Source organism: Akebia trifoliata, chromosome 8 (assembly GCF_017979445.1).
Source record: "Akebia trifoliata isolate Shusen 1 chromosome 8, ASM1797944v1, whole genome shotgun sequence".
In the NCBI taxonomy this organism is placed as follows: domain Eukaryota; kingdom Viridiplantae; phylum Streptophyta; class Magnoliopsida; order Ranunculales; family Lardizabalaceae; genus Akebia; species Akebia trifoliata.
In genome coordinates, this window is record NC_141382.1 from 12,053,234 (window position 1) to 12,075,394 (window position 22,161).

Below are 22,161 nucleotides of genomic sequence, written 5' to 3' on the forward strand. Positions count from 1 at the left end.
TATTTTGATTTCATACACAATTGTGAAATGGATGCTTGTTTTTAAAAGCTCCAATAAATAAGATTGGATCCAAAATAAGCACAATAGCTACTTTGGGAATGACAATCATTAGGACATCTAGCCTAATCAACATCAGAGTAGGTACTAAGATGAAATGAATGAACATGCTAAATCATAATACCATAATCAATTGTATGCTTGAGATAATGCAAAAATCATCTTGATAGTAGTCTAATGTTTCGTTGTTAGATTTTGCATAAATTGATAATCTTTATTGACTGAGAGAGAGATATCTAGATGTGTTAGTGTAAGGTATTGTAATGCACCGACTGTATTGCGATAAATAATAGCATCAAGATCCGGATCTCCAATGAACTTTGAAAGTTTGGAATTGCTAACCGTTAGAGTGGAGTATGGCTTCACGCCATCCCTTTTTGTCCTTCAAAGTAAGTCTAGAATATATTTTTGTTGAGAAAGAAGTAGACCATCTTGCCCACATTTGGCTTCAATCCCAAGAAAGTAATGCAATGGACCTAAATCTTTAATAGAAAATGTTTATCGAAGCTGATTAGTAAGTCAATTAATGAGAATAGAGGAAGATCCAATAATAATGGTGTCATCCACATATATAAGAATGTAGAGAATATCACTGATTTCAATTTTGATAATAAGTGATGTATTAGCTTTAAATAAAGTTAATTTGATGTTAATCAAGAAGGAAGTCAAGTGATAAGACCATGCTCGAGGCGCCTGTTTCAAACCATAGAGAGATTTATGAAGTCGGCAAACATAATGTAGAGTTTGCAGATTAACAAATCTTGTAAATTGCGTCATATAAACTTCTTTTTTAAGAATACCATGAAGAAAATCCTTTTGAACCTCTAATTGATGAAGAGGCCACCCTTTTGAAATGAAAATAGATAAAATTATTTTGATTGTGCACAATTTGATAACGAGACTAAAAGTTTCACCAAAATCAAGGTGTTGATGAAATGCCCTAGCAACCAATTGTGTTTTGTAGCGATTGATGGATCTATCAACCTTTTGTTTGACTTTGTAGATATGTGGGCTTTAAAACCTTTGGAAGGTTTGAACTCATTGACTGGGATTTTAGAGTTGTTATCATTCAATTAGGGTGTAAATAGACACCATAAAATTCTTTTGAAATTCATTTTCCTTTGTTTGTAGTGACTCTCACATCCACAAGAATGAGTAAAGGTCTACCTAAAGTTCTAAGTAAGGGAATCCAATTGAGGGACAAGGAAGGTGTTAGGCACCTTGTCTCTTCCATCCTAAGATGATTACCAATATGACCATAGTGTAAGTTCCATGTTTTGTCAATCCCGAGACACATGTTGAGTGTCGGATCGATTTGCCATTGAAGACATATGAAGACTCCGTTAAAGCTGCTCAACCGTACATGTCTCGACAAAAAGCTTCCATGTGTGTGCACAAAGCCTAAGAGGTAATGAGACTACCTAATACCATTTTCCAACACTTAGATGATTGATAGGTCGACCCGTTGTAACTAGGAAAACTCTTTCCTCGACCCGTTCGCTCATCGGACCTTTTGGGAATCGAATATGGACATAGAGGGGACATTAAAGATTTGACCACCCTAAAACCATTTTCTGTCCTTGGTGTTTTATAGGTGTTATTATATAGGTAAAATCTAGCACACCTTCGAACCGTTTCGACATCGGACTTCCCGAAAGCTCGTTTTGACCAAAAATGATAAAAAGGGTATTTTGGTCATTTTACCCATTTTTATCATGACCCACCCCTTTGTGGAAGGTTGGGGATATTCTAAATAGTAATATCTATCAGCTCCCCGAACAGCATACAAAACGGAGCTACCGTTTGGAAGTTATGGTCAAAACACTCTGTGGGGGCATTTTGGTAATTTACTGATGTGCCTCACTTGTGGCTGACGGTGCCACCGACAGTCCTGACGGTGCCACCGACAGCAAGCGCTCAAACGGTCATATTTATGACCGTTGAGCCACGAATTTGCTCTCTTCTCATATATAACAACTCCAACTCATTCATTTGGGGGTTGAAGCTTGAGAGAAGTAAACCCTCCATTTTTACATACTTTTAACCCTCTCTCTAGCCATGGAAGGGCTCAAACTTCATTGAAAATCCTTTTGACCCTTAGCCCTTCCTTTGGATCAATCCTAGAGAAGATTGCCTCTCCTCTCTCCACATTTTGAGAGTCTTCTCTACTTTCATGAGAGTCTAACTTAGGTGAACCCTTCAACATTCCTAGACTTCTCATTTGATCCCTCTCCGCCCATCAAACGTCACGTTGCACACACATTGGTACATTCATAGAGCAAGGAGCAAAAAGGAGATGATGGTAGGAGTAATTACAAGTAGCCGACAAACTCTAAAGCTTGATTGGAAGATCCAACCGTCGAGACGTACTTGTAAGCTCAAGGACTCCAAGAACTCAAGATCTCCATTGACAAATCTTTTGAAGTTGAGTGAGTATTTGATTTTATTTTTAATTTTAAAAATATATGTATGTGGTTACTTGGTTCAGCCCTCAAAAACCAAGCTCTTGATTAGAATCGAGGATTCTTGACAAGAGTAGAGGTTTGTGAGTTTCCGAGGAACAAAACTCACAATTTCGAGAGAATGCGTTCTCTCGATCTTAAGGTTTTAGAATTTAGCCTATGTATAAAAATTCTATGTAAAAGGTTTGAGGTGAACCATAAACCCCTTTGATAGTGAACACCAAGTTCCTAGGTAGGAATCTTGAGAGTGGATGTAGGCACGTTGCCGAACCACTATAAAATGCTTGTCTCGTGTTTGTGAAAATGCTTCTATTAGTTTATACTTAGATGAATGTATGCTATGAATGAATACTATGCTAAGTATGTCATACGATGAATGTTTATATTCTAAGAAAAGTTCAATTGCATTACAAACTAGAGACTTGCCATAAGAATGGATGTAAGCACATTGTCGATCCATTAGATGACGTATGTTTTGTGCATGTGTTTATAATTCCGCAATTTACACTTGAATGTTTTGAATGTCATGCGATGCCATAAAATGCCGAATAGGTAAATCGTATATGAATGTGTCATTGAATGACATGATTAAATGAATGATTAAATTTCAAGTGTATTTTCATTAAATGCATCTTAGAGACATAAGTTCCAAATCGAGGCTAAGTGAATGACTTAGAACACATAGTCAAATTATCAATCTAAGTTAAAATTGGATAAATCGAAAGAAATTTTAATTATCCTATTCACCCCCCCTCTAGGACTAGATATGGTACGAAGCACGTATTTTCACATAGATGAAGTCTTAAAATTAATTTTTTTAGATTTTTGAAGATAGAGGAGTTAGAGAGAGAGTTAAAGAAAATTGACTTTAGTTTATTTCTAGAAAATAGACAAATTAAGATGATGAGCAAACCCCTACTAAAAGTAGGTGCTTGTTGAATTTTTTTGTAAGCCAAAAACTTTGTTGGGAATCCACTTAGATTTCATTGTTATAAGTCTTAAAGCTTTAAAATAAGATTATGTACTCACTTGGGAGTAATTTTTTTATTGGTTTAGTCTTTAAGAGGTGTCCATGGGTTGGACATCGCCATTGGAAAGCCTAAGGACCTTTATGCATGATTTGTATTCCTTTTAGGACTATCTTTTTGTTGGTTTAGAGAGTTAGGTGATGATCTACAAGGATTATCATCTTTGACTCTTAACATTTTTGTAGAATAAAATGTGGTGTGTGTGAGGATGTGTATGCATGGGATGGACATAACAAAAGAAGATAACCTCCTAAGAGGGTTTTCTCTCTAATTCTAGTACCATCAAATGAAGTAAAAAAAAAAATCATTATTCTAGGAAACTTATAATGCAAAAAAATTAAAAATAAAAAAATAAAACATTTACACTATGAATTTAAATTACATAAATAAATAAATTAAAGCAACATATTCTATTACTCTTAAAGAGTTTATTAAGGACTTATTGATCACCTTCAGAAGGGATTATTCTCTACTCTCAAGCCTCTAAACTAAATATTAGAGATCTACATTATTAAAAAACATAAATGAAAGCTTGAAATTAAACAACTAAAGTAAAAAAAAAAAAAAAAAAATGGGGACGTGAGGATGAGGGATTAGAAAACAGGGTTGTGATAAAACTTCTCCCACCCTGTTCTTATTTTTTTTCTTCATTATCCTTCTTAAGATAATTTGGACAGAATTTTGGAAAGGTTTAAAAGTTTGAGAAAGGATTTTGATAGAATTTTGAAACTTTAATTCTTCCTCTTTTTTTTTTTATCTTGAATGGGTCTCCTATTTATAGGATTTTGAGAGACCCTTGGGAGTAAACTTATCCTAAAATCTTGATACCCCAAATATTCTAGGAAAAACCTTCATGAAAAACATAAATACCATCTTATAACATTGGCCTTGATGGTCTTTAACATCTTGTTGAGTCACACCAATCTTGATGATCAAAGGATAGGATAGTCTTTACATCCGAAATTATAAAAAAAAATTAGTAGGAGGTAGAATAGTTCTAGACTTTATGATTTGAGTCAATTGTGAGATATCTAGGCCAAATTTCATGTAATTTGATTAAGGTTTTTTTTATCCTTTTTGGTAACTTCCTTAGGCTAGCTCTCTAACAAACTAAGTATATAAAGGTCTTTAGACACAAATTTTAGAGATTTCTTGAGATTGGATAAGATGGTCATAAGATTTGGAAAGTGGTTAATTTAACTTGAATGCCATAGAATCCTTTGAATATTTGAAAAATATTGGAAGGGTAGAAAAGAGTTTTGACCCTTATATGTCTCAACAAACCAAGGTTAAAGGAGGTAATTAAGTTTGAATGGGAACCAAGTAAGAATTTTGGTCAAGTTTAGGAGAATAAGAATATTACCATAAGATCCTTAATAGGAGAGATAAAAAGGGGATTCGAGAAGATTTTCTTGGAAGATAAGTCATTAAAAGAGGGATTTAGAGAGTCATTTCCAATGGAGAATTTCATGCACACATGGACTTTCTAATTACCTAACTGAATTGGATGTACCCTAAGTACGGTAAAAAAAATTATGTCTAGTCATACTTGAGGTAAGGTCAATGCAATTTTAAGTCTGCACATCATAAATGTAAGATCAATACAAAAATGGCTTGGTCATATGATCTATACGACCATGCAAAGCTATGTTTGGCCGTATAGGCCATATGGCCAAGCAAAATTTGATTTTTAATGATCAAAATTGATTATTTTTATTGGTCCAAGTGGATCCTATTTTTTTGATCGAAATTCTTTCGATTTGATCCTCGATGTATGGATTCAAATGAGCTCTCGGGCTTGTTTGATCAAATTGGGGTGTTTACAACTATTCTTTGTTCGAGCTGTAGATGATAATAAAATAAGAACAAAAGAAAATATTGGCAAAAAAAAGTCGAAGTACATAGACAATGTTAATCCAAAGTATTTTTACTTCCAATCTAATTTAAGTTTAACAAGTGATTTAAAAACAATTTATGAGAGTGGATTTATCTAAAATAAACTACTGAAATAAAAACTTAAAAATACGAAAGAAAAGTATAGATCGATTGAATCTACCTTCACAAGTTTTATCATTGAATTCTGGTTCTCTTTTTATCTCGATCCACTAAACAAAATTAATGTTTGTGGATTGGAAGATCGAACAGTTATAATAGAAACAAGATCAAAAGTATGCAATAAATTAGGTCGAGATTATTAGATAAACATTAATTGTTCTTTGTAAAGTATGGTTCTTCTTGAACTTATCAAAGAAAGAAACCATCAAAACTTTGAGAAACATTCAATATTTGACCTAATAATAAATACATAATATTATTATAATAAAACTATGAAGTCATTCCGAGAACAGTAAACACTAATAAATCTTACTCCAACTTCCTTAACCGATCTAATGAAGGTTCAGCCAACAATTATCGCAAGAACAATAAAGTGCAAATAAAATAAAATAAAACATGAAAAGAAAAAGTAAAGCTGAGATAAAGAAAATATTTTTATTGTTTCTTAACTTGAAACCGACATAGCCTCTTTACAACTTTCGTAAACTAAGAAAGAAAAATCTAAACTAAATAACAATAAATTGCAACTCTTAAACTTGTTCAAGAATATATTTATTTTCTGTCATTTTAAAATCGAAGTATTTAGAAACTAAAAAAGCTTTTGTACCCGCATTTTCAATTAAATACTTCATCTCTAGTAAGTCCTATAATTCTTTGGTAGTTGTGTACTTGCAAAATGAGTTGAACAATCTGTCAGTCATCGCATTAAATACGTAGTCTCGACAATCCAAATCATCATCTTGCCATTTTCGTTGAGTATCGATTTTTTCAGAAGTTGCATCCATTGAAATAGTTAGACATGATGTAGTTAGAACATACGCGACCTTAAATTGACGGAGCATAAAAAATACCTTCTATTGCAATCGTTTGAAATTCGACCCATCAAAATGATCAAGTTTCACAAGGTCTTGATTCATAAACTTAATATTTTGTACCATTGGAACAATAATCTATTATCTATAAATTATTAGAAAAATAGAACTTGAGAACAAAGAAGAAAATTGATCTGAGACACATTGTAATCTACGTTGTCTTATATACAACAGACGCTCACACTTCGATGAAACAGGAAGAGACAAATGGGTTGCTGGTGAATTTGTCTTCAGAATACAACATAGTCTAGTTTTATTGCAATTGTATATTTTCTCAAAATTTGCACTACTTTGAGAAAATTTGTTACACAAAATCTCGGATACATGAATGCATTTTTGTATAAAGTTAGAATTAATATTTTAACAGAATTGATCTTTATAAATAGATAACAATTTCAAGTTTAAAAATCTGGTTACAATCTTCAAAAAGATATTGGTGTGTGCCCACAAGTTTGGCGACATGTTGGATTGTCTAATCGAGCTTGGAATCTAGTTAGATGTTATGATTTTAATGTATGGTGGGCCCATGGCCCAATTTGCTTACCTTTCCTACACATCAAGCAATCTGATTTTCCAAGTGGTTGCATCCATGTCTATGAAGCCCATAATTTTGAGAGAAAATGTGAGCATGTGTCAGATAAATGTCAAAGATGTTCAATTGCACCTCGGCTTTGACTTAAAAGCGCGATCAAAATGCAATCATTTTTAACTTTAATTTAGATTTAAGTGTGTCAAATTAAAGTAATAATTTGAGAAAGATTATTTAATGTTTTTTTTATTAATAATATGAAAATAGTTAAGCTTAGCCAATTGAGGCCCAAAGGAGTTGGGCTCTTGACTTGGTTGAATCGAAAAAATTCGTGAAAGTTTCATAAATTTTTTGGAAATTATATATAATTTATTTTTGGCTTTCTTACCAAAGCCTAAAGTGTCAATAGGTCGGTTCCAATTCAGTTCCTAAGGAACTTAGAATCATAACCATTATGTTTATTTCGATTTCAATTCTTATCGATTTAGGGTCCGAAACCAAAATAAATGGAATCAAAACCATCAAAAAACACCGGTTCTCACAAATTGAATGAGAAAAAACAGTATTCAAGTCATTATAAAAACTATTTCCTTTCAAAAAAATTAATATATTATCTACAAAAATTTTAACTTAGTTATAATTTGTTTTACTAAAAACATAAGTTAATGATTGTTTTCAAAAATTAAAATTTTTCTTATTAAAAAGTAATAAGGTTTTAGAAGAGATAACTAATTTTAAGCTCCAACCACTAATTGATATGAAAAATTGAGACCTTTATACCTTAAATCATCTATAATATAAAAAGAAATGACAAAATAAGTAGGTTCCGGGTACCTGCGGGAACTTTCGATTCCTATCAGTTTTGTTCTATTTTAGGTCCGACTTTAAACGGTTCCAATAAAAAGATAATCAAAATTACCCATTGACACTCCTACAAAAGCCTATCATTGTCAATCTTTCTAAAATCCTATTTTCTTCTTGAGGCTTGAATGCTGAAAAAATAAAACTTTGAATTTGGACTGTAAAAATATTATCATATTCCATGATTATTGAGTAATCATCAATTAGTTCATCAATTCACTAATTTAATCAGTTTGCCCCTAATTAAGAGAATTTTGGGACTAATGATTGACCTTATTAATTAACAATTTGGTAGATTTCCTAATATCAAATGAATGTTAGGAACATCATACCTTGATGTACATAGCCATAACAAAACTATCAATTTCGACTCTCAACCTTTTCGTTTCTACTTGTGTGTGTGGCTTTCTTAATTTGCAAAATAGAAAAAGTTAAGGGGTTACCTTGTTTATGAATAAAGCTATAAGTTCTTGCGATAGTTTTCAATCTCCAACCATTAGATATGAGAGTGAAATTTAGAAAACTAGTAAAAATGACTATTGATTGCCTTTGGTTGCCCCCTCCACCATTGATAACTATTCCTCCTCTTCCTCCTTTAAGAAGGGGAAGAGGTCTATTTATAAATTTACAATATTGCATCTTAATATCTTTCAAAGTCTTTTGGAATTCGTAACCACAATTACTTACATTCACAAAAAAATTGTTATAATTCTTTGAAGAATTCCTTTTGCATATTCTTTGAAGAATTTCACTTTGATGTTGAATGATAAGTGTCTCCAAACACTCAATTATACGCATATTTTTCGGATATTTATTTTGATTTTTGTACCTATTTCTCCATATTAAGATAATAATCATGATAAGCCTCAAACCACCACGTTGCATGTTAATTAGGCTTAATTATATATAAATAAATTCATTTACTAGATAAATTTAATTACGTGTGTTTCTTGTGCAGAAAATCAATAATTTGAAATCAAAATCTCAAGACAAAAGCATTTGGGCCCACTTTGGAATGTTTTAATCCTTAACTCATATTCTCCTCTTTTGTCTTTTTGTGCAAAGAAAAGTGGAGGCTACTTTTAGACTCTTCTACACACATTTTTCTATATAAATAGAGCCTCCATTTCTAGAGAAAGGGTCCCATCTTGGTTCTCTTATCCAAGACTCCTTTAATCTAAGGCTCTTAGCCTATTCTCTTATTTTTTGTATTTTCATTTTCTAGTAATTTCTTTTGGCTAAATAGTCTTGTAAGAAGTAAAAGAAGAAGAAGTTATAAGTTTCTCCATGAAATGAAGAAAAATTATTTCATCTCTTATCTTTCCTTTCTTACAATGACATTAGGCTAAGTTCCCCTCCATTGGAGAGTGGAAAAGCCTAGAGCAAGTTTTTGTGTTATTTCTAATTTCATGTCTTTCTTTTATTTAAAATGCTTATGAGTTCTCTTTAAGTTTCTTACACCTTTTATTTTTAATATAGATACTTTATGCTTAGATTAGATAAAGATAAAGTATATTTAAACTAGATAATTGGTAGTAGAAAGTTTTCAAAGAATTTTACTTTGTTTATGTTTCCTTATATCATTTCATTTGCAAAACTTTCCGATCTAAGGAGCTAACACCAAGCCCTTACGATTGAGTTATAAAAAGGTTAGAAATTAGGAATTGCTCATCAACATGTTCTAGGTAGATCCACCTCCAATGGTGTTTTAATTTCATAAGTTTACTTGCTTTTAATTTCATTTACTTTAGTTTATTTTCTAGCAATTTTACATTTTCTTATAAGTTCAAAAATACAAAGAAAAACAGTTTTAATTCCTTTTAGTTAATTTGAATTTTATCTTCTTACCTTAACTCTATTCCTCCTTTTTCTTGGGTTCGATCCTATACTTGTCCCACAAATAAGGTAAAAGTAAGATTATTATTAACTCTGGTGAAAAGAACAACGATAGTTTCATCATTGAAAAAGTAGTTTCGTGAGATGATGATAACGCAAAAGATGCCTTGTGGATGGTAGATAATGTATATAAGTTTTTGGCCCTCACAAAAGTGAAAGCCACCATTGAGTACTATTGAAAAGGTTACAAAGTACTTAGAGTTCGAATGAAGAGTACAAGCGTGAAAGTGTAACACCCCGGATTTTCAGCTCATATCTCGAGGAAATTAAATGGTGAGATTTGGAAGAAAATATCGAAGGAGAGACTTAGAGTAAAATATTCGGATCTTGTTGTGATTAATTTCGAGGAAAATCAACTTCGCCATTAGATTCAAAAGGATCGAAATATATACATTAGCCTGTAAGCAAGTCCGAATTCGAATTCGGATAGAGAAGTTATAGAATCCTCGAATTTCGTGTTAAGTGGGACCCAAAATAGTGGAATTTCGTTAGAGCGAGAATCGAAAAGATTTGATGACACCATTAGATCCGAATCGAAAAATTATTCGAAATGGTATATTCGTTTGTCGTTTTCCGAGTCCGAATAATTAAGTTACGATCGAAACTAGAAATAAGGGGAAAATTACAAGTATGCCCTTAGCTGTGTTATAAAAGAAAAATCTGATTTTCTTTTATTTCATTTTTCTCTCATTCTCTAAGAAACCCCAAACGACAGCCACTTCTCCACCCTAGGATTTCGACCCATTGTCATCAAGTTTGTGCGCAAACGAAGCCAAGTTGAACATCGACGAAGAAGACAAAGTTGTCGGCCACATCGAGAGCTACAACTTCACCATCTTTACTTACCCATTCTTGTTCGTTTTCTCCATCCTCCATCAAAAACCAGTCGGGTAGCTCGAGTAAACCTCCACCTCTTCCGTTCGAGGGCTTCATCGAGTTAGGAGCTAGGTCTATACTTCATTGTAGAAGCGAAGGAGAACGTCATTGTCGGATACCTTGCAAACCCTCGCTCGTTTCGCATCCAAGTCAGCCCAACCTCGACTCTTGAGCCATCCAACCTTGAGTTGTAGTGCTAGCTTGTACCCTTGGCGTCCACAAGCAAGTAAGGAACTTCCAATTCTTATTGGTAGCTTTAGATTTCTGAAATGTGCATTTAGGGTTTTGAAACAAAACTTATTGTTTGCATTTAAATCGTAGAAATTGGTGTTTGATTTCAAATTCATGGTAGAAGTAGGTGTTTTGTTTATGCTTTATCGAATTTCGATAACAAAATCGTGGGTGGGTCGAATGGTTCGAAGAATGGAAGAAGAAATCGAAAAAGGGATCGAAAAACCCAAAAATCGCGAGTGAGGTTCAGGCTGTAGGTGGGAAGGGTCGGTTCCACCGGCACCTACCGAAGGCATTCTGTCGGTCCCACCGACAGAATGTTGCTTCTGCCACCGACGAAACGCGATGAAATTTTATGCTGTCGGTAGGACAGTCGGTCCCACCGACATCTGTCAAAGACCAATCTGTCGGTTCCACCGACAGAATCCTGATTCTGCCACCGACAGACACAGTTTTGATCAGAACAGTGTTTTGACTCTTGGCTTGACCTCCTCACACCTTATACACTATTTCTCACCCTTTATTTCATCAAAAATATTTAAGTAAATGTCCATTTACTTTAAGTTCTTTAATGAAATTAAGGTTTTACCCCCCATTTCGGAACAATGGGAATGGTTTTAAGATCCAAATCTCAAAGGATCAAAATCCGAATTTTGGTTTTAAGAACAAAACGTAAATTTCGACGTTTTCGACAAGTTTTCAAAATATAATAATTTTCACATTACTTTGAATTAGATTACAAAAACTATATGGTGTCGAATCTCGTAAGCGAGACTTTCATTTCGAAAAACCCATTTTCAATTTCGAGAACTTTGAAAAATTGAGTTTCCGACACTTAGCCAAATTTTCACCAACTTTCATTATTTTTAACAGCTTTTACCCCGTGCGTCATTGGGACCTTGTTTGTGAATAAACTTTGAAGGTTTTCAATGGAAAGACCGAAATAATGACCTTGAAAGATTGGAAATGGATGGTTGATTTGAAAAGACGAAAAATGAGAATGTTGAAAGAATGGGAAAGGGATGAAACGGTAAATTGTCAGAATCACACCCGAGGGGTGATGTCTGCCTTTTACATTGTATGTTGTGTATAGGTTGGTGAAAGGATATCCAGGTTATTAATGAAAGGGTTGCATGTTTATTTACGATTATGTTAGCGCGTGCGCTGAGTACTGTTATTTATTTTAGGTCGATTGGCCACGGTTGCATGGTAGGAACTGGATATCCGTTCTCAACCCTGTTCTGTTAATTTCTCTTTTGTTTTAAATGAAAAATCATATATGTACGTAGCTATTTTGTGAGCTGTTAAAGGGTTTGTGAATGCCTGAAGGGATAGTGTGTCACATCATCCGGAAGGGTACACTATCCTGGGATGTACGGTAGGGACCACCAAACTCATACGTGGTATGGGACTCGTATGAGAGTGGAGTCACAACTGGAATCCGGGTCCATTCCTTTCTTATCTTTACCAGTGAACGTGTATTGTAAAGGTGGTCGTATACGAGTGGAGTGTCATTTGGGAATTACATGCACGCCTGATAGGCATTGACGAAGATGATTAGTCAGTGATCACTAACAATCTAGTAGTAGTCGAACGTTCTGACACATCGAAAAGAGACCCATTGCTTACGGTCACGTCAAACGGCCAGCTTGAGCCGGATAAATGGTTCCGCAAGCGTGGTAGACACGACCAGCCACAAAATCAGGAACTACGATGTTATTGAGGAATATCATGTCCTGACTGGGAGCGATCCAGTCGTGAATCCCAACTCTTTAATTCCAATACTCCACCATTTGTATTATGTATCTGTTGTTATATTTCGAATTATAAATGAGAAGCATGTCTATCGTTTTAATGTTGTCAACGGTATTTGCATAGAATGGAAAATGTATAATGAGTATGGATGATTGATGCCATGTGTAATCCTTAAACTGTTTAGTTGCTCATCCCTGGCTATATGTACCAGTTGATCGTATTTTATCTTGTAAAATCTTGCATGTATTAAAATGTTCAGTATGCTTTATTCGATCATACTTAGGAATAGTTATTAGTAGGAATTGGCTGTGGACTTACTGGGTAACCATTGTTACTCACCCTTTCCTTCCTATTTTTTTTAGTTTCAGTACTTGCAGCTACAGAGGCAGGCGTAGAGTCAGTAATTGAGGAGTATCTGGTCGATCAGATCGACGATCAGAGTTTATTGCCTGGTGAGCACTAGGGCCACATCCCTTAGCGTTGTCAGTTTCATCCAGGATGTGTGTAGTTTTTGGATTGAGAGTTTAGGCCTATGTTAGAGTGAGAATGTTTTGGTAAGTCTGTATATTGATAAATCTTCCGCACTCTGATCTACTTGCATGTTAAATGTAATTAGTCTTCTGCTGTTATTTTTCCTGTATCTACATTTTTATATACAGGTTTTGTTATAAATTGGTTTATCAGGTTTGAGTTCCGTGAAACGCTAACATAAACAGAGGAGACCATGCCGAAATTTCGAGGTGCCACCTAGTCCCTTGGGATTTGGCCTTGGGATTTGTGTTAGCGTTTGGCGGGGCGCCACAGAAAGCTTCAATAGAGGGGACTGTCATGGACATTGACTACAAAAAATGGTGGTGTGTCACGACGACCCTGAAGATATGGGCTTAAAAATCCAAACCACTTACAGTCTGGTGCTTTTGGTGTATTGATTGGGACGTATCAAACATCAATGTATCTTAGAAAGGTTTAAATTAATCAAACATTTTAAATCGATATTTGTGTTTCATTCTAAATAATTCTATTGTCAACTACAACCAATACATGTCATTGCCTTCAAACTAACATTCTGAAATCCAAAGATATTGTACATATTAATAACACGTGGATCTGCAACATAATTTGAAAGTGAGGATAACATGTCAGTCTCCAATAAGCACAACAAGCGTTAAAGCACTACCTCACTCCCTGAAGAACCAAACATTCAGGGTGTGTTCGGATGCAAGGATGATGGTAGGACAAACTTATCACAAACTCAACTAACTAACCTTCAATCAACTTGTTGAAGAATTAAAGAATCACAAAAAGAAACTTACCCACCAATTAATGTTCATAATAAAACAATAGTACAGAAAAATAAGATTCCGGTGAGGATGACAAGAAGGAGTGCAATTGCAAGATTGGAAAAAAGTGGAGTCTTGAAATAACTGCACTTTAGTTTCGTCAACCAATGGGTTTGTTTATACCCATTCACTTGCGCGCAAAGCCCAGCATAATAGAAGTCCTTGACGCTAATCTCCTTGCAAAGGTCCTTGAACAGAGAGGACACCTTCTTGGCCTCCTCATTGGTGTGTAAGGAGCTTATGATAATTCCCTTATGACTGAGTAGTTGTAAATCCTTGGGGGAGCCAATGAGGCCACCCATGAAGAAGGCATAAGACGTAATGTGCTTTGTAGAATCATCGTTACACTGCTCCAATGCAATGAGATTTCTAAAGAGTGAATTCGTGCCGTCTTGGATTATTATTGGTGGTATTTTTAGAACTCCATTGACAAATTTTATGTTTAACAAGCTATTGGCCCTCACTTTCTTGAACTTGACTCCCGACTCTTGGACCTTCTCCGCACAACGTGTAGTCCACTGAGTTCTATTTGTTTTCGATGGAATTCTTGGGATTGAAGGGAGGTAACAATTGTGTATTAAGTCGAGCAAATGATTCCCTTGTTGGCTAAACTTGTTCAAAAGAACTTCTCTATCTCCTGGGATCATAATTCTGAAGAAACGAAAGGCAAGTTCGTTGAGAGACTGATCACATTGCTTCGGAATGGGTACGATATCGAATAAATGCTGAAGAACAAAGAACGGAATTTGATTTTCTAGTAGTATCATGTCACGCCTTAAACTTACAAGTGTCGTGTTTTCTTCGAATATGGAATCACCTTTTCGTCTCAGACCCTTCGTAGCAAACCTTAGGAAGAGCTCAATAACGAAGCAACCATCAACTATCATCATCTCCACGAATTCATGGCTACTTAAGGAGATAGATTCTTTGTAGCATTTACGAGCTCTATGTTCCAACTCCTTAATTGCTTTGACACAAGTATCAAGACTTGCCTCTATGTTTGGTTTTCGAGATAGGAGGGAGTGAAAATAATGCCATTTACGCTTCTCCATCTCTCGAACTGTGTCTTTACCATGGTGGAAAGGGCCGATTGAGACTCTTTTGGGAATGTACTTCGCTTCATTTTCTTTGCAAATATTTTCAGGGACCCTGTAGATACAAAGTGAGGGTGACATTGTTTCCATCTTTTCTATAATAGCTGACACAAGTTCCACGTCCGAATGTATAATTTCAACTGCAACATGGTCTTTACGTTCCAATTGTCCCCTTTGATTGGTAAGGTCCATACTCTAATCGACTTCTAGGAGTGGACTTAATCTCAAGCGTCTTCTTTGTCTTGAGAAAACTTGTAGAGATCGTGTTGAAATGAATTCATCACACTCTGTAAAGACATTTTCCCTGTTAAAATTACAAGAAATTAGCTTTCACAGTTCAAATAGGTCTAGTGTTTGAAACCCCACGAAGCAATGAATTCCTTGGGGCCACCCTCCGATGTTCGGTTGACCCTCAACTCAACCAGTTGCAAACAGAAATTTTGGAGGGGGCAGTATGTGTGATCGTGGGATTAGTCTCACTCGAAGGGGCAATTCATAAGTTAAAAGTATGATATGTGGAAGAATTTGGGGATAATGTGGACCAATGTTACCTAGACACATGCACGGGTATCAAGTGTCAAGTTGTCGACATGTGTTTGGCATTCCAATAAAGTAATAAGGTCACAAAAAAAAGAAAAATCAGATAAATACAATCAAAAAAATATTTATAAATCATGCTTACATGAACATCTGTTTACTCCCTTCAAAAATAGAGAACCCATAATAGGAAAAAAAAAGAAGTTAAAAATAATAAGATATGCAAATTATTTGATATGCTAGACATGAACATGTATTCATAATAATAAAAAAGAGCTTTGTGAAAATCTTATACAGCTGATTGGAAACCTACCAGGAGAAAAGATGATTAGTTAAAAGTAAACCTCAGTTTATAAAATTATTCCATATCATACAAACAATTTTTTAATCTATGCTTTTTTATTTATATACAAGGTTTTCTCAAGGATGATTCATTTTACAAAGTTTTCTTCATATACGTCCACAAGTGTGGTGCCATGTTGAGTAGTGTGAAAGTGCAAATGCCACTAATTGTCAACACAACAAAAATTCCATAAATAGAAGTGCCTAGGTAACATCGACTGTGATTCACATGGCATCTATCAGAAACTCGAAAAAATGAACCTTGTATACATGTAGAAATCAAGAGCAAAACAGGAAAACTATCTAACAAGAGTGATCAAATCACGATGCCCATTAACCGTTGCCGACCTGGTTGATTTCCTCGGTCAACAATCAACCTAACTAGTTAGTCTGTAACCATCTAACCATTTAATTTCTTCAGCGGCATTAATTTCAAAATAATTGATAGATCACATGGTTACAATTAACATATGAGATCAAATTTTAAAATAATTGGTGAGTGGATACCACCGTTAAAACAGAAGTTATGCAAGTATATCAGGTTCTTGATATTTGGAAAATAAATAAGTAGAAAGGTATGAGAGAAAGAGAAACCAACCTATCGGATTGGAATTTTAATAGTCGGATACAAAATTTCTATACTACCACCATGGCACTACCTTCTTGTCGTCGTGACACACTGAGAATCCAAGGTGACACTGTAAGTATGGTAAGAAAAGGAAGAAGCAAAGGCTCCAATGGTAGAGCAACCCAAATGAATGTGAAAGTAGAAACTAAAAAAGCTTTAATGGTAGAGCAAACCCAAGATGTATAGAATTTATAGAACTCTTTCAATGACAAAGCATATCTTTTTAAAGAAAACACAAGATATAAAGAACTTATATTTATAAAACTCTTCCAAATGAGAAAAAGCATATCTTGGTAATGAGTGTAATTGTTTACTTAGAACATAATTAAAGAATGAATTTTTAAAAGTATGTCAGTTTCTGACTAGTAAACAGAGAAGTGTTAAAGTGAAAATAATAGATTACTTTGGAAAGAATTTAGGTATTAATGATAGATTACTTTCTAAATTCTAAAAATCAAACTATACCCATAAAGAGTACTAGGCATACCAAATATGCATGGTGAAATAGTGGAATTGGAGTCGTGTTATGTTGTGATCGATCGTCAAAAATTAGGAAGATCAAATCATTTGTCCATGTCGATACTACTAAAGTGATGGGAGAGTAGTTAGGAGGGTGAGAGAAAAAAGACTTAATTTCTTGAGAAATGTAGTATATATATATATAGGATAAGAGGTAGTTGTCAGATAGTTTTATTGCAACTTCAACTCCTAATCTCTCTCTCTCTCTCTCTCTCTTTCTCTCTCTCTAATATATATATATATATATATATAGGACAGCGTTATTACGACCCCCTTTGCGACTCACCGTTTGTCTTATATGGGCAAAAATATTTGGAATGGGCTGATTTTTTGTGAGGATGATCTCTGTGATGAGGGGATCATCCTGGCAAAAAATCATCCCATTCCAAAACTTCTAACCCCATCAAAATTGATTTACAAAAATTGGACGGTCTGTAATTTTTTAACAAAAATCGGACGGTCTAGAAGTTTTGGAATGGGATGAATTTTTGCCAGGATGATCTCCTCACCATAGAGATCATCCTCACAAAAAATCAGCCAATTCCAAACATTTTTGCCCATATAAGACAAAATGGTGTGTCGCAAAGGGGGTCGTAATGAGGGTCGCAGGAACGCGACCCACATATATATATATATATATATATATATATAGATATATAGGGTCAGGTTCAAAGGACAACCATTTCTACACACATATAAACAACGTGTTTTGTCTTATATGGGTAAAAATGTTTGGAATGGACTGATTTTTTGTGAGGATGATCTCTGTGATGAGGAGATCATCCTTGCCAAAAATCAGCTCATTATGAAACTTCTAGACCGTCCAATTTTTGTTGAAAAATTATAGACCGTCCAATTTTTGTAAATCAATTTTGATGGGGTTACAAGTTTTGGAATGGGATGATTTTTTGCCAGGATGATCCCCTCATCACAGAGATCATCCTCACAAAAAATCAGTCCATTCCAAACATTTTTGCTCATATAAGACAAAACACGTTGTCTATATGTGTGTAGAAATGGTTGTCCTTTGAACCTGACCCATATATATATATATATAGGGGGGCGTTCGCTGGCTAACGGATTGGCGAACTGTTTGGCAAACATTTTCGGACCGTTAGATATAACGTGATCTGACGGCCGCGATTTAATCTCAGCGAAATATAAACTAATACATATATTTGCAGCATCGTCCTCAAAATATGTTCATTTTATTATCAAGCCCTCTTCTCTTTAAAACAGGCGGAACAAAACTCTCTGTTCTGTTCGAACAGAACTCCAAAATCTCTCTTCGAACTCTCTCTCGTTCTCTCTCTTCTCACTCGCTCTCGCTCTCACTCGCTCATTCTCTCTCTCTCTCTCACTGCCTCTCTCACTCACTCTCATTGTTTTGGATTTGGGTCATGGTTTCATTCTAATACAATAATATTTTGTTTATTGTTGTTCTTCTAGGACACCCACAGAGAAGTATCAATACCTGCAAATAGTTTTTTAATTTTTAATTTTTTTATTTTTTATTTTTTATTTTAAGATTATTAGGATGGAAGAAACGACTTCTTCCATTATTGCATTGTTGAATCTGGAATCACAGCTATAAAGAGAAGCTCTCAGTTCGGATTTCATCATATTAGAGATCTGATTTTTATTCTCATTTGCAAACGAAAGTAGTTCCCCATTCTCTTTCTCTTTCATGGTAATTAAGGAAGGAAACTAAATCTGGTATATATGTGTGTGATTTTTTGACAACAGATTCAGCTTTCATTTTGATGGTTTTCCTGATTAAAGATCTCAGTGTTCTTTACGTCCTATTAATGATAGTAGATCTACACATATTCATTGCAGATATACATAAAATAACATAGTTGATCAGATCTGTCCGAGGCAGCGAGAGTGAGTGAGAGAGGTAGCGAGAGAAAGAGAGAGAGAGAATGAGCGAGTGAGAGAGAGAGAGTGAGAGAGAGCGAGCTAGAGAGAAGAGAGAGTTCGAAGAGAGTAGAGAGTCCGAAGAGAGAAGAGAACAGAGAGTTCTGTTCTCTCTGGTTTAAAAGAGGAGAGGGAGGAAGCATGAAATAAGCAATTTTTAAGGGACGGCGCTGTAAATATGTATATTTGTATTATAACGTGTGAGATTAAATCACGTCCGTTCAATGTCGTTAGATCCAACGCTGCCAAAATGTTTGCCAATCCGTTTGCCAAAAAGTTAGCCAGCGAACGCCACCCATATATATATATATATATATATATATATATATATATATATATATATATAATATATAGGGTCCCGTTCGGCACCCTAAGTTTTACCACACACTTTAACAAACGCGTTTTGTCCTACATGGGTTAGAAGTTTTGGAATGGGCTGATTTTTGGTGAGGATGATCTCTATGGTGAGGAGATCATCCTCACCAAAAATCAGCTCATTCCAAAACTTCTAACCCCATCAAAAATGATTACAAAAAATGGACGGTCCACGATTTTTCAACTTGTAAACATGGGGCTAAACATTTCGGAATGGGCTGATTTTTGGGGAGGATGATCTTCTAATCATAGAGATCATCCTCACCAAAAATCAGCCCATTCCAAAACTTCTAACCCATGTAGGACAAAAAACGTTTGTTAAAGTGTGTGGTAAAACTTAGGGTGCTGAACATTTCCCATATATATATATAGGGAAATGTTCAACAACAAACATTTTGGCAAAACATTTTTCAAAACATGGGTTAGAGGTTTTGGAATGGGCTGATTTTTTGTGAGGATAATCTCTACAGTGAGGAGATCATCATCACCAAAAATTAGCCCATTCCAAAACTTCTAACCCCATCAAAAATGGTTTACAAAAAATGAATGGTCCACGATTTTTCAACTTGTAAACTGGGGCTAGAAGTTTTGGAATGGGCTGATTTTTGGTGAGGATGATCTCCTCACCGTAGAGATCATCCTCACCAAAAATCAGCCCATTCCAAAACCTCTAACCCATGTTTTGAAAAATGTTTTGCCAAAATGTTTGTTGCTGAACGGGACCCACATATATATATATATATATATATATATATATATATATATATATATATTATATATATATATATATATATATATATATGGGATAAGAGGTAGTTGTCACATAGTTCTATTGCAACTTCAACTCCTAATATCTTTGGTATCTAATAGATACAAATATATGTAACTGCTTTAAGACATCGAAGTAATGGGTTTGGGTCTTTCTAGTATCTGATGACTGATAATAACGTGACACATTTCCAATTAAAATTCTCTATTGTGTAAGTATAGCTAGAATCCTACAATCTGAACCATATCGAGAGCAAACCAATAAACTATAGCATAATTCCTGCTCTTTAGTAAATTCTTCAAGCTTTGCACGATTGAGAAATCGATGGCTAAGATTGAAACAAATGCATTTGTGGCCCCTCTCATGGATTAGAAAATAATCTAATAGATAGAATCTGATTTCACATAGAATTTGAACTCTAAGGTAGACATTTCAGTGCCCTTCTCTCTCTGAAATTTTGAGTGCAAATACTTTAGAGTCATGCTAGACTGCCTTCATTGGACACTCCGTTCAACACTGCCCTGACATGGTAGTAGACAGATAATCATAGATTTCTTTCCTCAAGATACAAGTTAAAAAATCAACTATCCTCTATACAATGCCACCTCAGTGCAGTGTTGAACAGTGTCCAAGAAAGGTAGTTCTTCATTTTTCAATATTTAATTATTGAGTATTTTAGAAATACCCCTTGTAAAATTAGTGATATTAGGTATACCCCATTGCAAAATGCAAGATTAACTTTGCCATCTTGACCGTAAGTCAGACTTTTTTTTTTCAAATTTTGGTTTAGCAATTCAAGTATTTGAAAAACATTTTGAAAATAAATTAAAATTTCAATGTTAAATCACCAAGGAAACGTGAGGGGGAGGGGTGTTAAACCTAACCTTGTATTTTATCGCATGCCTCTTCAAGCGAGTAAAAACGAGGGGCATGTTTTGAGAGTCAATTTATCACAACTCTAGATAGTTTTAAGAATCGTGATAAATGTACGGACGGACACATATGTGATCTGTACATGGCAAAGATACAGACAATACACAAGGAAAAAGATCGCCCTTGCTACATCAGCCCGGTATGTGTCATTAGTCTATTTTGAACTTTTCTTTCTTTTCTTTTCTTTTGCTGTTTTGTTTTTTTTTGGTGCGAAGTGCCAACTTCAACTGTCAATCCTCGTCCGAAAAAGAATATGTTTTTTTATTAAATCTTTTTCTGTAATACAATGGGGATCCAAACAGCTCCCTATATTTATGGTGATTTTAGTCATCCCATCAATTTTCAAGCTGATGACATACTCCTTGACCTCAGTCATCTCTAAAAGAAAAAATAAAAATGACTTATATGCTCTCATCTTCAGTCTCACGAAAAACCTTTAATGTTTCTTAACAAAACCCTTTTTTCATCCTCAAGATTTATCTCCTTCAACCTTCTTAATAAGATATGATTTTTTGACAATTTGAACATTTTTTATTTTGGCAAGTGATTTGTTGGGGGTTCATCCTGATTTAATTGAATAGTTATTAGTAAAAGGATATATGTCCAATTTGGAGAATTTTTTATCTTTTTTTTTCCTATTATTTAGTATTTGTTTTCCATTAAAAAATTGTTTCTTTGAGATTATTTAAGAATGTAATTTACTCTAGAAATGTCAAGTAATTTTATGAAGAGTTGTGCTGGAGTGACCACTAAAGAAAAAGCATTTATGATTCCCATACACTTTCATCTCAAGATGTGCGAAATGAGATCAAATCTTGAGGTCACTTCAGCATTATTCTTTTATGAAACAACACACGTGCTAAAGGTCAACTTTATTTTTGAGTGAGTCAATCCATTTATTTATTTGCTTGGTGCCTAAACTCATAAAGGTTGAAGATGAAGAACTTAAAAGCTAAGTAGTATAAATTAAAAATATCTTATAAAATTTTAGAAGTTGAAGCTGGCAGATTTTGGAGATAAATATTTTTTTGGTAGAGATTGAAGATTAGGTCATTTCTATCAATCTCTCATGGCATACCAAC

The 22,161-nt window shown here is 34.5% G+C and overlaps 1 protein-coding gene across 1 annotated transcript; it reads right to left on the bottom strand.

Annotated features, from left to right (window-relative positions):
* Window positions 1-13,652: 13,652 nt before the first annotated feature.
* On the bottom strand, window positions 13,653-16,742 carry LOC147396134 (UPF0481 protein At3g47200-like). The gene is made up of 2 exons (XM_086451131.1): window positions 16,534-16,742; window positions 13,653-15,343 (listed from the first exon to the last, which is right to left on the bottom strand). The coding sequence occupies exon 2, from the start codon at window positions 15,246-15,248 to the stop codon at window positions 13,950-13,952; it is 1,299 nt and encodes a 432-aa protein (XP_086307257.1). The 5' UTR covers window positions 15,249-15,343; window positions 16,534-16,742; the 3' UTR covers window positions 13,653-13,949.
* Window positions 16,743-22,161: the final 5,419 nt, after the last annotated feature.